Genomic DNA, 15830 nt, shown 5'->3' with positions numbered 1-15830 from the left:
GCCATTTACCACATCTATTGGCCAGTGGTTATACTGACTTCAGATTTCATAGATTTTTAACCATGCCTTGTCTTGCACGATGACATACTCTGATTTTGAGGAAGATCTTGCAATGTTTTTTAATGCAGTTTGAAATTCTTTGATTTTCACCAAAGAGATGAGAAAAATGGTGAACAAACACAAGGCCAGGCTACTCAAATGCAATGATGCCATATCTAGGTTACATTAGGGTCAGTACAATCAGCCAAATGCATGTTTGTTGTTTGGGACCTGTTCTACCTTTTGGTAAGTGAAGCATATCCAGGGACTTTAGCAACAGTGTAATGAATGCGATATATCCTCACAAATTATTTTCTTGTCAATGTTGCTGGTTACAGTGTACATGACATTTGCCCATAATTTTAACGTGTCGTCTTCATGCATGGTAATTGCACAGTCATGTTTATTTCCTCATGGTTCCAAGAACAGTAGCCCCTGTCGTCTATATATTGACAAAAAGGTAAATAGAGTGGCTGTGTGAGAACTCATCATGAGATGCCTGTAACATAATTTTCATGACTTTTGTCTTCCAGGACAGGCAGTGGTAACTTCTGTCGGTAAATCAGACCTGTGTAATTTCACGCTCTGTTCCAAGAGCTGTGAGATTGTGAAGTACACAGGCAAATGTCACACCACCACAGCACCCATTACAACTCCATCCGAAACTGCAACAACAGTAACAGCAACTCCCACAACTACAGAAACAACAAGATGCTCTTGCCACGCCAATGGACAAACATTATCACCTGGTAAGTGTATCAATTGAAATGAAATCTGGTATTCTGTTGAGTTACACAAGAAGTCTGGGAATGGTAGAAAACCCTCTTGACTGTGGATGCTTGAAATCAGCAATCAAAAGTGAATTTGCTGGAAAACTTCTGCAGGTGGTCTGGCAACTTGTGTGGAGAGAAAGCAGGATCAATGAAGTCAGTGCAGAATCTCCAAGCTGAGTCCATATTATCTCTGATGGATACTCATTTGGCAATTCCAACATAGTGGATGTAATAGGTTCTGATTAATCAATTTTTGTGTGAAGAACGCTGGTTAAAATATACTTGTCCGTTCCAAAATTTTAACACGTAGTTTCAGAAGAGGAGCCACTGTCGTGTATATGTTGAAACAAAGATAACTAGAGTGGCTGATTGAGAAGCTGTCGTGAGACGCCTGTAACATAATTTTAATGATTTTTGTCTTCCAGGGCAGGCAGTGGTAACTTCTGTCGGTAAATCAGGTTTGTGTAATTTCACTCTCTGTACCAAGAGCTGTGAGATTATGACGTACACGGGTAAATGTCAAACCACCACAGCACCGACCACCACTCCATCTGAAACTACAACGACAGTCACAGTAACTCCCACATCTACAGAAACCACAAGATGCTCTTGCCACGCCAATGGACAAACATTATCACCTGGTAAGTGTATAAACACAAATGAAATCTGGTACCATGACAAATTGCATAGGCAAGCTGGGAATCTTGTCTGATGTGTGTCTCCATTAACCTCTCAGAAGTGTGATCAAGAATGCGCCCTAAACTGGCAATTCCAACATTGTGAATGACTTGTTCCAAGCAGTAGCAGAAAGTGAAATCTTTCTTGTCTTGTTTCATTTCATCAAACAAATGGCATTGCTTTTCTACTTGAGGAACATGTGCAGGTGGTTGTTTCTTTGGGAAGTGAAAGAAGAAAGAAACTAAATTCAATTTGCACTAACATTAATGTACTTTGCTCACTTGTCTGTTTATGTCTGCTAACCATTCGTACGCACCATTTAGATGTTTGCCACATCAATTTACCTCATCAATCAGCCTGTGTTGATTTCTGATTGCAATGTTCGATTCCAAATCTTGTATTGCAGAATATGTTTGTGTTTAGTTTTTAGGAAGATCTCATCTTCTTTGTTTTATTAATTATCTCAGTTTTCTGCAATGCTGAACGAACCTTTAAATGTCCTGGTTCTTTTTGGAAATGAAAGGAGAATGTTAGAATTTTCACTCTCCTCTGGAGCTTCTGTGCTTTGCTTAATCTTCAGACATTTGTTTCGTGTCAGACGAGGCCACACCATTTATATCTTATCTCAGCAATTTACCACATCTATTGGCCAGTGGCCATACTGGCTTCAGATTTCATAGATTTTTAACCATGCCTTGTCTTGCACGATGACATATTCTGATTTTGAGGAAGATCTTGCAATGTTTTTTAATGCAGTTTGAAATTCTTTGATTTTCACCAAAGAGATGAGAAATATGGTGAACAAACACAAGGCCAAGCTACTCAAATGCAATGATGCCATATCTAGGTTACATTAGGGTCAGTACAATCAGCCAAATGCATGTTTGCTGTTTTGGACCTGTTCGACCTTTTGGTAAGTGAAGCATATCCAGGGACTTGAGCAACAGTGTAATGAATGTGATATATCCTCACAAATTATTTTCTTGTCAATGTTGCTGGTCAGAGCATACATGACATTTGCCCATAATTTTAACGTGTCGTCTTCATGCATGGTAATTGCACAGTCATGTTTATTTCCTCATGGTTCCAAGAACAGTAGCCACTGTCGTCTATATATTCACAAGAAGGTAAAAGAGTGGCTGTGTGAGAACTCATCATGAGATGCCTGTAACATAATTTTCATGACTTTTGTCTTCCAGGACAGGCAGTGGTAACTTCTGTCGGTAAATCAGACCTGTGTAATTTCACACTCTGTACCAAGAGCTGTGAGATTGTGAAGTACACAGGCAAATGTCACACCACTACAGCACCCACTACAACTCCATCCGAAACTGCAACAACAGTAACAGTAACTCCCACAACGACAGAAACAACAAGATGCTCTTGCCACGCCAATGGACAAACATTATCACCTGGTAAGTGTATCAATTGAAATGAAATCTGGTATTCTGTTGAGTTACACAAGAAGTCTGGGAATGGTAGAAAACCCTCTTGACTGTGGATGCTTGAAATCAACAATCAAAAGTGAATTTGCTGGAAAACTTCAGCAGCTGGCCTGGCAACCTGTGTGGAGAGAAAGCAGGATCAATGAAGTCAGTGCAGAATCTACAAGCTGAGTCCATATTATCTCTGATGGATACTCATTTGGCAATTCCAACATAGTGGATGTGATAGGTTCTGATTAATCAATTTTTGAGTGAAGAACGCTGGTTAAAATATACTTGTCCGTTCCAAAACTTAAACACTTGGTTTCAGAAGAGGAGCCACTGTCGTGTATATGTTGAAACAAAGATAACTAGATGTTGTTGATTGAGAAGCTGTCATGAGATGCCTGTAACATAATTTTAATGATTTTTGTCTTCCAGGGCAGGCAGTGGTAACTTCTGTCGGTAAATCAGGCCTGTGTAATTTCACTCTCTGTACCAAGAGCTGTGAGATTATGAAATACACCGGCAAATGTCAAATCACCACAGCACCGACCACCACTCCATCTGAAACTACAACAACAGTCACAGTAACTCCCACATCTACAGAAACCACAAGATGCTCTTGCCACGCCAATGGACAAACATTATCACCTGGTAAGTGTATCAACTGAAATGAAATATGGTATCATGACAAATTGCATAGGCAAGCTGGGAATCTTGTCTGATGTGTGTCTCCATCAACCTGTCAGAACAGTGATCAAGAATGCGCCCTAAACTGGCAATTCCAACATTGTGAATGACTTGTTCCAAGCAGTTGCAGAAAGTGGGAAATTTCTTGTCTTGTTTCATTTCATCAAACAAATGGCATTGCTTCTCTGCTTGACGAACATGTGCAGGTGGTGGTTTCCTTGGGAAGTGAAAGAAGAAAGAAACTAAGTTCAATTTGCACTAACGTTAATGTACTTTGCTCACTTGTCTGTTTATGTCTGCTAACCATTCGTACGCACCATTTAGATGTTTGTCACACCAATTTACCTCATCAATCAGCCTGTGTTGATTTCTGATTGCAATGTTCCATTCCAAATCTTGTCTTGCAGAATATGTTTGTGTTTAGTTTTTCGGAAGATCTCATCTGTTTTGTTTCATTAATTATGTTGGTTTTCTGCAATGCTGAACGAACCTTTAAATGTCCTGGTTCCTTTTGGAAATGAAAGGAGAATGTTAGAATTTTCACTCTCCTCTGTAGCTTCTGTGCTTTGCTTAATATTCAGACATTTCTTTTCTTGTCTGACGAGACCACACCATTTATATCGTAACTCTGCCATTTACTACATCTATTGGCAGTGGCCATATTGGCTTCAGATTTCATAGTTTTTTAACCATGCCTTGTCTTGCACGATGACAGATTGTGATTTTGAGGAAGATCTTGCAACGTTTTTTAATGCAGTTTGAAATTCTTTGATTTTCACCAAAGAGATGAGAAATATGGTGAACAAACACAAGGCCGGGCAACTCAAATGCAATGATGCCATATCTAGGTTACATTAGGGTCAGTACAATCAGCCAAATGCATGTTTGCTGTTTGGATACTGTTCTACGTTTTGGTAAATGAAGCATATCCAGGGACTTTAGCAACCGTGTAATTAACGCGATATATACTCACAAATAATTTTCCTGTCAAAATTGCTGGTTAGAGCATACATGACATTTGCCCATAATTTTAACGTGTCGTCTTCATGCATGGTTATTGCACAGTCATGTTTATTTTCTGATGGTTCCAAGAACAGCAGCCACTGTCGTCTATATATTGACAAAAAGGTAAGTCGAGTGGCTATGTGAGAACTCATTATGAGATGCCTGTAACATAATTTTCATGACTTTTGTTTTTCAGGACAGGCAGTGGTAACTTCTGTTGGTAAATCAGACCTGTGTAATTTCACGCTCTGTACCAAGAGCTGTGAGATTGTGAAGTACACAGGCAAATGTCACACCACTACAGCACCCACTACAACTCCATCCGAAACTGCAACAACAGTAACAGTAACTCCCACAACTACAGAAACAACAAGATGCTCTTGCCACGCCAATGGACAAACATTATCACCTGGTAAGTGTATCAATTGAAATGAAATCTGGTATTCTGTTGAGTTACACAAGAAGTCTGGGAATGGTAGAAAACCCTCTTGACTGTGGATGCTTGAAATCAGCAATCAAAAGTGAATTTGCTGGAAAGATTCAGCAGCTGGTCTGGCAACCTCTGTGGAGAGACAGCAGGGTCAATGAAGTCAGTGCAGAATCTCCAAGCCGAGTCCATAATATCTCTGGTGGATACTCATTTGGCAATTCCAACATCGTGAATTTAATAGATTCTCATTAATCAATTTTTGGAGAAGCACGCTGGTTAAAATATACTTGTCCATTCCAAAACTTAAACACATAGTTTGAGAAGAGGAGTTACTGTCGTGTATATATTGAAACAAAGATAAATGGTGTGGCTAATTGAGAAGCTGTCATATGACACCTGTAACATAATTTTCATGACTTTTGTCTTCCAGGGCAGGCAGTAGTAAATTCTGTCGGTAAATCAGGCCTGTGTAATTTCACTCTCTGTACCAAGAGTTGTGAGATTATGACGTACACGGGTAAATGTCAAACCACCACTGCACCGACCACCACTCCATCTGAAACTACTACGACAGTCACGGTAACTCCCACATCTACAGAAACCACAAGATGCTCTTGCCACGCCAATGGACAAACATTATCACCTGGTAAGTTTACCTGTTGAAATGACAACTGGTATTCTGTTGAGTTACACAAGAAGTCTGGGAATGGTAGAAAACCCTCTTGACTGTGGATGCTTGAAATCAGCAATCAAAAGTGAATTTGCTGGAAAACCTCTGCAGGTGGTCTGGCAACGTGTGTGGAGAGAAAGCAGGATCAATGAAGTCAGTGCAGAATCTACAAGCTGAGTCCATATTATCTCTGATGGATACTCATTTGGCAATTCCAACATAGTGGATGTGATAGGTTCTGATTAATCAATTTTTGAGTGAAGAACGCTGGTTAAAATATACTTGTCCGTTCCAAAATTTTAACACGTAGTTTCAGAAGAGGAGCCACTGTCGTGTATATGTTGAAACCAAGATAACTAGAGTGGCTGATTGAGACGCTGTCGTGAGACGCCTGTAACATAATTTTAATGATTTTTGTCTTCCAGGGCAGGCAGTGGTAACTTCTGTCGGTAAATCAGGTTTGTGTAATTTCACTCTCTGTACCAAGAGCTGTGAGATTATGACGTACACGGGTAAATGTCAAACCACCACAGCACCGACCACCACTCCATCTGAAACTACAACGACAGTCACAGTAACTCCCACATCTACAGAAACCACAAGATGCACTTGCCACGCCAATGGACAAACATTATCACCTGGTAAGTGTATCAACACAAATGAAATCTGGTACCATGACAAATTGCATAGGCAAGCTGGGAATCTTGTCTGATGTGTGTCTCCACCAACCTCTCAGAAGTGTGATCAAGAATCCGCCCTAAACTGGCAATTCCAACATTGTGAATGACTTGTTCCAAGCAGTTGCAGAAAGTGAAAACTTTCTTGTCTTGTTTCATTTCATCAAACAAATGGCATTGCTTTTCTACTTGACGAACATGTGCAGGTGGTTGTTTCTTTGGGAAGTGAAAGAAGAAAGAAACTAAGTTCAATTTGCACTAACATTAATGTACTTTGCTCACTTGTCTGTTTATGTCTGCTAACCATTCGTACGCACCATTTAGATGTTTGCCACACCAATTTACCTCATCAATCAGCCTGTGTTGATTTCTGATTGCAATGTTCGATTCCAAATCTTGTCTTGCAGAATATGTTTGTGTTTAGCTTTTAGGAAGATCTCATCTTTTTTGTTTCATCAATTATCTCAGTTTTCTGCAATGCTGAACGAACCTTTAAGTGTCCTTGTTCTTTTTTGGAAATGAAAGGAGAATGTTAGAATTTTCACTCTCCTCTGGAGCTTCTGTGCTTTGCTTAATCTTCAGACATTTTTTTTCTTGTCAGACGAGGCCACACCATTTATATCTTATCTCAGCAATTTACCACATCTATTGGCCAGTGGTTATACTGACTTCAGATTTCATAGATTTTTAACCATGCCTTGTCTTGCACGATGACATATTCTGATTTTGAGGAAGATCTTGCAATGTTTTTTAATGCAGTTTGAAATTCTTTGATTTTCACCAAAGAGATGAGAAATATGGTGAACAAACACAAGGCCAGGCTACTCAAATGCAATGATGCCATATCTAGGTTACATTAGGGTCAGTACAATCAGCCAAATGCATGTTTGCTGTTTGGGACCTGTTCTACCTTTTGGTAAGTGAAGCATATCCAGGGACTTTAGCAACAGTGTAATGAATGCGATATATCCTCACAAATTATTTTCTTGTCAAAATTGCTGGTTAGAGCATACATGACATTTGCCCATAATTTTAACGTGTCGTCTTCATGCATGGTAATTGCACAGTCATGTTTATTTCCTCATGGTTCCAAGAACAATAGCCACTGTCGTCTATATATTGACAAGAAGGTAAATAGAGTGGCTGCGTGAGAACTCATCATGAGATGCCTGTAACATAATTTTCATGACTTTTGTCTTCCAGGACAGGCAGTGGTAACTTCTGTTGGTAAATCAGACCTGTGTAATTTCACACTCTGTACCAAGAGCTGTGAGATTGTGAAGTACACAGGCAAATGTCACACCACTACAGCACCCACTACAACTCCATCCGAAACTGCAACAACAGTAACAGTAACTCCCACAACTACAGAAACAACAAGATGCTCTTGCCAAGCCAATGGACAAACATTATCACCTGGTAAGTGTATCAATTGAAATGAAATCTGGTATTCTGTTGAGTTACACAAGAAGTCTGGGAATGGTAGAAAACCCTCTTGACTGTGGATGCTTGAAATCAGCAATCAAAAGTGAATTTGCTGGAAAGCTTCTGCAGGTGGTCTGGCAACGTGTGTGGAGAGAAAGCAGGATCAATGAAGTCAGTGCAGAATCTACAAGCTGAGTCCATATTATCTCTGATGGATACTCATTTGGCAATTCCAACATAGTGGATGTAATAGTTTCTGATTAATTCTGAAGTACGCTGGTTAAAATATACTTGTCCGTTCCAAAATTTTAACACGTAGTTTCAGAAGAGGAGCCACTGTCGTGTATATGTTGAAACCAAGATAACTAGAGTGGCTGATTGAGACGCTGACGTGAGACGCCTGTAACATAATTTTAATGATTTTTGTCTTCCAGGGCAGGCAGTGGTAACTTCTGTCGGTAAATCAGGTTTGTGTAATTTCACTCTCTGTACCAAGAGCTGTGAGATTATGACGTACACGGGTAAATGTCAAACCACCACAGCACCGACCACCACTCCATCTGAAACTACAACGACAGTCACAGTAACTCCCACATCTACAGAAACCACAAGATGCACTTGCCACGCCAATGGACAAACATTATCACCTGGTAAGTGTATCAACACAAATGAAATCTGGTACCATGACAAATTGCATAGGCAAGCTGGGAATCTTGTCTGATGTGTGTCTCCACCAACCTCTCAGAAGTGTGATCAAGAATCCGCCCTAAACTGGCAATTCCAACATTGTGAATGAATTGTTCCAAGCAGTTGCAGAAAGTGAAAACTTTCTTGTCTTGTTTCATTTCATCAAACAAATGGCATTGCTTTTCTACTTGACGAACATGTGCAGGTGGTTGTTTCTTTGGGAAGTGAAAGAAGAAAGAAACTAAGTTCAATTTGCACTAACATTAATGTACTTTGCTCACTTGTCTGTTTATGTCTGCTAACCATTCGTACGCACCATTTAGATGTTTGCCACACCAATTTACCTCATCAATCAGCCTGTGTTGATTTCTGATTGCAATGTTCGATTCCAAATCTTGTCTTGCAGAATATGTTTGTGTTTAGTTTTTAGGAAGATCTCATCTTCTTTGTTTTATTAATTATCTCAGTTTTCTGCAATGCTGAACGAACCTTTAAATGTCCTGGTTCTTTTTGGAAATGAAAGGAGAATGTTAGAATTTTCACTCTCCTCTGGAGCTTCTGTGCTTTGCTTAATCTTCAGACATTTTTTTTCTTGTCAGACGAGGCCACACCATTTATATCTTATCTCAGCCATTTACCACATCTATTGGCCAGTGGCCATACTGACTTCAGATTTCATAGATTTTTAACCATGCCTTGTCTTGCACGATGGCATACTCTGATTTTGAGGAAGATCTTGCAATGTTTTTTAATGCAGTTTGAAATTCTTTGAGTTTGAATACAAAGCTGTGAGAAATGGTGAACAAACACAAGGCCGGGCTACTCAAATGCAATGATGCCATATCTCGGTTACATTAGGGTCAGTACAATCAGCCAAATGCATGTTTGCTGTTTGGGACCTCTTCTACCTTTTGGTAAGTGAAGCATATCCAGGGACTTTAGCAACAGTGGAATGAATGCGATATATCCTCACAAATTATTTTCTTGTCAATGTTGCTGGTTACAGCGTACATGACATTTGCCCATAATTTTAACGTGTCGTCTTCATGCATGGTAATTGCACAGTCATGTTTATTTCCTCATGGTTCCAAGAACAGTATCCCCTGTCGTCTATATATTCACAAGAACGTAAATAGAGTGGCTGTGTGAGAACTCATCATGAGATGCCTGTAACATAATTTTCATGACTTTTGTCTTCCAGGACAGGCAGTGGTAACTTCTGTCGGTAAATCAGACCTGTGTAATTTCACGCTCTGTACCAAGAGCTGTGAGATTGTGAAGTACACAGGCAAATGTCACACCACTACAGCACCCACTACAACTCCATCCGAAACTGCAACAACAGTAACAGTAACTCCCACAACTACAGAAACAACAAGATGCTCTTGCCACGCCAATGGACAAACATTATCACCTGGTAAGTTTACCTGTTGAAATGACATCTGGTATTCTGTTGAGTTACACAAGAAGTCTGGGAATGGTAGAAAACCCTCTTGACTGTGGATGCTTGAAATCAGCAATCAAAAGTGAATTTGCTGGAAAACCTCTGCAGGTGGTCTGGCAACGTGTGTGGAGAGAAAGCAGGATCAATGAACTCAGTGCAGAATCTCCAAGCTGAGTCCATATTATCTCTGATGGATACTCATTTGGCAATTCCAACATAGTGGATGTCATAGGTTCTGATTAATCAATTTTTGAGTGAAGAACGCTGGTTAAAATATACTTGTCCGTTCCAAAATTTTAACACGTAGTTTCAGAAGAGGAGCCACTGTCGTGTATATGTTGAAACCAAGATAACTAGAGTGGCTGATTGAGACGCTGTCGTGAGACGCCTGTAACATAATTTTAATGATTTTTGTCTTCCAGGGCAGGCAGTGGTAACTTCTGTCGGTAAATCAGGTTTGTGTAATTTCACTCTCTGTACCAAGAGCTGTGAGATTATGACGTACACGGGTAAATGTCAAACCACCACAGCACCGACCACCACTCCATCTGAAACTACAACGACAGTCACAGTAACTCCCACATCTACAGAAACCACAAGATGCACTTGCCACGCCAATGGACAAACATTATCACCTGGTAAGTGTATCAACACAAATGAAATCTGGTACCATGACAAATTGCATAGGCAAGCTGGGAATCTTGTCTGATGTGTGTCTCCACCAACCTCTCAGAAGTGTGATCAAGAATCCGCCCTAAACTGGCAATTCCAACATTGTGAATGACTTGTTCCAAGCAGTTGCAGAAAGTGAAAACTTTCTTGTCTTGTTTCATTTCATCAAACAAATGGCATTGCTTTTCTACTTGACGAACATGTGCAGGTGGTTGTTTCTTTGGGAAGTGAAAGAAGAAAGAAACTAAGTTCAATTTGCACTAACATTAATGTACTTTGCTCACTTGTCTGTTTATGTCTGCTAACCATTCGTACGCACCATTTAGATGTTTGCCACACCAATTTACCTCATCAATCAGCCTGTGTTGATTTCTGATTGCAATGTTCGATTCCAAATCTTGTCTTGCAGAATATGTTTGTGTTTAGCTTTTAGGAAGATCTCATCTTTTTTGTTTCATCAATTATCTCAGTTTTCTGCAATGCTGAACGAACCTTTAAGTGTCCTTGTTCTTTTTTGGAAATGAAAGGAGAATGTTAGAATTTTCACTCTCCTCTGGAGCTTCTGTGCTTTGCTTAATCTTCAGACATTTTTTTTCTTGTCAGACGAGGCCACACCATTTATATCTTATCTCAGCAATTTACCACATCTATTGGCCAGTGGTTATACTGACTTCAGATTTCATAGATTTTTAACCATGCCTTGTCTTGCACGATGACATATTCTGATTTTGAGGAAGATCTTGCAATGTTTTTTAATGCAGTTTGAAATTCTTTGATTTTCACCAAAGAGATGAGAAATATGGTGAACAAACACAAGGCCAGGCTACTCAAATGCAATGATGCCATATCTAGGTTACATTAGGGTCAGTACAATCAGCCAAATGCATGTTTGCTGTTTGGGACCTGTTCTACCTTTTGGTAAGTGAAGCATATCCAGGGACTTTAGCAACAGTGTAATGAATGTGATATATCCTCACAAATTATTTTCTTGTCAAAATTGCTGGTTAGAGCATACATGACATTTGCCCATAATTTTAACGTGTCGTCTTCATGCATGGTAATTGCACAGTCATGTTTATTTCCTCATGGTTCCAAGAACAATAGCCACTGTCGTCTATATATTCACAAGAAGGTAAATAGAGTGGCTGCGTGAGAACTCATCATGAGATGCCTGTAACATAATTTTCATGACTTTTGTCTTCCAGGACAGGCAGTGGTAACTTCTGTTGGTAAATCAGACCTGTGTAATTTCACACTCTGTACCAAGAGCTGTGAGATTGTGAAGTACACAGGCAAATGTCACACCACTACAGCACCCACTACAACTCCATCCGAAACTGCAACAACAGTAACAGTAACTCCCACAACTACAGAAACAACAAGATGCTCTTGCCAAGCCAATGGACAAACATTATCACCTGGTAAGTGTATCAATTGAAATGAAATCTGGTATTCTGTTGAGTTACACAAGAAGTCTGGGAATGGTAGAAAACCCTCTTGACTGTGGATGCTTGAAATCAGCAATCAAAAGTGAATTTGCTGGAAAGCTTCTGCAGGTGGTCTGGCAACGTGTGTGGAGAGAAAGCAGGATCAATGAAGTCAGTGCAGAATCTACAAGCTGAGTCCATATTATCTCTGATGGATACTCATTTGGCAATTCCAACATAGTGGATGTAATAGTTTCTGATTAATTCTGAAGTACGCTGGTTAAAATATACTTGTCCGTTCCAAAATTTTAACACGTAGTTTCAGAAGAGGAGCCACTGTCGTGTATATGTTGAAACCAAGATAACTAGAGTGGCTGATTGAGACGCTGACGTGAGACGCCTGTAACATAATTTTAATGATTTTTGTCTTCCAGGGCAGGCAGTGGTAACTTCTGTCGGTAAATCAGGTTTGTGTAATTTCACTCTCTGTACCAAGAGCTGTGAGATTATGACGTACACGGGTAAATGTCAAACCACCACAGCACCGACCACCACTCCATCTGAAACTACAACGACAGTCACAGTAACTCCCACATCTACAGAAACCACAAGATGCACTTGCCACGCCAATGGACAAACATTATCAGCTGGTAAGTGTATCAACACAAATGAAATCTGGTACCATGACAAATTGCATAGGCAAGCTGGGAATCTTGTCTGATGTGTGTCTCCACCAACCTCTCAGAAGTGTGATCAAGAATCCGCCCTAAACTGGCAATTCCAACATTGTGAATGACTTGTTCCAAGCAGTTGCAGAAAGTGAAAACTTTCTTGTCTTGTTTCATTTCATCAAACAAATGGCATTGCTTTTCTACTTGACGAACATGTGCAGGTGGTTGTTTCTTTGGGAAGTGAAAGAAGAAAGAAACTAAGTTCAATTTGCACTAACATTAATGTACTTTGCTCACTTGTCTGTTTATGTCTGCTAACCATTCGTACGCACCATTTAGATGTTTGCCACACCAATTTACCTCATCAATCAGCCTGTGTTGATTTCTGATTGCAATGTTCGATTCCAAATCTTGTCTTGCAGAATATGTTTGTGTTTAGTTTTTAGGAAGATCTCATCTTCTTTGTTTTATTAATTATCTCAGTTTTCTGCAATGCTGAACGAACCTTTAAATGTCCTGGTTCTTTTTGGAAATGAAAGGAGAATGTTAGAATTTTCACTCTCCTCTGGAGCTTCTGTGCTTTGCTTAATCTTCAGACATTTTTTTTCTTGTCAGACGAGGCCACACCATTTATATCTTATCTCAGCCATTTACCACATCTATTGGCCAGTGGCCATACTGACTTCAGATTTCATAGATTTTTAACCATGCCTTGTCTTGCACGATGGCATACTCTGATTTTGAGGAAGATCTTGCAATGTTTTTTAATGCAGTTTGAAATTCTTTGAGTTTGAATACAAAGCTGTGAGAAATGGTGAACAAACACAAGGCCGGGCTACTCAAATGCAATGATGCCATATCTCGGTTACATTAGGGTCAGTACAATCAGCCAAATGCATGTTTGCTGTTTGGGACCTCTTCTACCTTTTGGTAAGTGAAGCATATCCAGGGACTTTAGCAACAGTGGAATGAATGCGATATATCCTCACAAATTATTTTCTTGTCAATGTTGCTGGTTACAGCGTACATGACATTTGCCCATAATTTTAACGTGTCGTCTTCATGCATGGTAATTGCACAGTCATGTTTATTTCCTCATGGTTCCAAGAACAGTATCCCCTGTCGTCTATATATTCACAAGAAGGTAAATAGAGTGGCTGTGTGAGAACTCATCATGAGATGCCTGTAACATAATTTTCATGACTTTTGTCTTCCAGGACAGGCAGTGGTAACTTCTGTCGGTAAATCAGACCTGTGTAATTTCACGCTCTGTACCAAGAGCTGTGAGATTGTGAAGTACACAGGCAAATGTCACACCACTACAGCACCCACTACAACTCCATCCGAAACTGCAACAACAGTAACAGTAACTCCCACAACTACAGAAACAACAAGATGCTCTTGCCAAGCCAATGGACAAACATTATCACCTGGTAAGTGTATCAATTGAAATGAAATCTGGTATTCTGTTGAGTTACACAAGAAGTCTGGGAATGGTAGAAAACCCTCTTGACTGTGGATGCTTGAAATCAGCAATCAAAAGTGAATTTGCTGGAAAGCTTCTGCAGGTGGTCTGGCAACGTGTGTGGAGAGAAAGCAGGATCAATGAAGTCAGTGCAGAATCTACAAGCTGAGTCCATATTATCTCTGATGGATACTCATTTGGCAATTCCAACATAGTGGATGTAATAGTTTCTGATTAATTCTGAAGTACGCTGGTTAAAATATACTTGTCCGTTCCAAAATTTTAACACATAGTTTCAGAAGAGGAGCCACTGTCGTGTATATGTTGAAACCAAGATAACTAGAGTGGCTGATTGAGACGCTGACGTGAGACGCCTGTAACATAATTTTAATGATTTTTGTCTTCCAGGGCAGGCAGTGGTAACTTCTGTCGGTAAATCAGGTTTGTGTAATTTCACTCTCTGTACCAAGAGCTGTGAGATTATGACGTACACGGGTAAATGTCAAACCACCACAGCACCGACCACCACTCCATCTGAAACTACAACGACAGTCACAGTAACTCCCACATCTACAGAAACCACAAGATGCACTTGCCACGCCAATGGACAAACATTATCACCTGGTAAGTGTATCAACACAAATGAAATCTGGTACCATGACAAATTGCATAGGCAAGCTGGGAATCTTGTCTGATGTGTGTCTCCACCAACCTCTCAGAAGTGTGATCAAGAATCCGCCCTAAACTGGCAATTCCAACATTGTGAATGAATTGTTCCAAGCAGTTGCAGAAAGTGAAAACTTTCTTGTCTTGTTTCATTTCATCAAACAAATGGCATTGCTTTTCTACTTGACGAACATGTGCAGGTGGTTGTTTCTTTGGGAAGTGAAAGAAGAAAGAAACTAAGTTCAATTTGCACTAACATTAATGTACTTTGCTCACTTGTCTGTTTATGTCTGCTAACCATTCGTACGCACCATTTAGATGTTTGCCACACCAATTTACCTCATCAATCAGCCTGTGTTGATTTCTGATTGCAATGTTCGATTCCAAATCTTGTCTTGCAGAATATGTTTGTGTTTAGTTTTTAGGAAGATCTCATCTTCTTTGTTTTATTAATTATCTCAGTTTTCTGCAATGCTGAACGAACCTTTAAATGTCCTGGTTCTTTTTGGAAATGAAAGGAGAATGTTAGAATTTTCACTCTCCTCTGGAGCTTCTGTGCTTTGCTTAATCTTCAGACATTTTTTTTCTTGTCAGACGAGGCCACACCATTTATATCTTATCTCAGCCATTTACCACATCTATTGGCCAGTGGCCATACTGACTTCAGATTTCATAGATTTTTAACCATGCCTTGTCTTGCACGATGGCATACTCTGATTTTGAGGAAGATCTTGCAATGTTTTTTAATGCAGTTTGAAATTCTTTGAGTTTGAATACAAAGCTGTGAGAAATGGTGAACAAACACAAGGCCGGGCTACTCAAATGCAATGATGCCATATCTCGGTTACATTAGGGTCAGTACAATCAGCCAAATGCATGTTTGCTGTTTGGGACCTCTTCTACCTTTTGGTAAGTGAAGCATATCCAGGGACTTTAGCAACAGTGGAATGAATGCGATATATCCTCACAAATTATTTTCTTGTC

General features: G+C 39.8%; 2 protein-coding genes across 2 annotated transcripts in view; both read left to right on the top strand.

The window, feature by feature from the left end:
• Positions 1-4369, top strand: part of LOC122558122 (uncharacterized) — a 112122-nt gene extending 107753 nt beyond the window's left edge. The window contains exons 45-49 of the mRNA XM_087996201.1: positions 573-788; positions 1238-1453; positions 2690-2905; positions 3356-3571; positions 4323-4369. Coding sequence (XP_087852327.1) covers positions 573-788; positions 1238-1453; positions 2690-2905; positions 3356-3571; positions 4323-4369 — 911 coding nt within the window. The remainder of the gene's footprint in view (positions 1-572; positions 789-1237; positions 1454-2689; positions 2906-3355; positions 3572-4322) is intronic.
• A 1770-nt stretch (positions 4370-6139) lies between these two features.
• On the top strand, positions 6140-12765 carry LOC148147009 (uncharacterized). The gene is made up of 7 exons (XM_087996200.1): positions 6140-6353; positions 7593-7808; positions 8249-8464; positions 9703-9918; positions 10368-10583; positions 11823-12038; positions 12479-12765. Exons 1-7 carry the CDS (start codon positions 6212-6214, stop codon positions 12763-12765), a joined length of 1509 nt encoding a protein of 502 aa, XP_087852326.1. The 5' UTR covers positions 6140-6211.
• The last annotated feature ends 3065 nt before the right edge of the window (positions 12766-15830 follow it).

Source organism: Chiloscyllium plagiosum, unplaced genomic scaffold (genome assembly GCF_037043375.1).
Source record: "Chiloscyllium plagiosum isolate Xiang-an unplaced genomic scaffold, Cpla_swu_hap1 HiC_scaffold_18, whole genome shotgun sequence".
In the NCBI taxonomy this organism is placed as follows: domain Eukaryota; kingdom Metazoa; phylum Chordata; class Chondrichthyes; order Orectolobiformes; family Hemiscylliidae; genus Chiloscyllium; species Chiloscyllium plagiosum.
The sequence above is the reverse complement of the archived record's forward strand: the minus strand, read 5'-3'. Positions and strand labels throughout refer to the sequence as shown.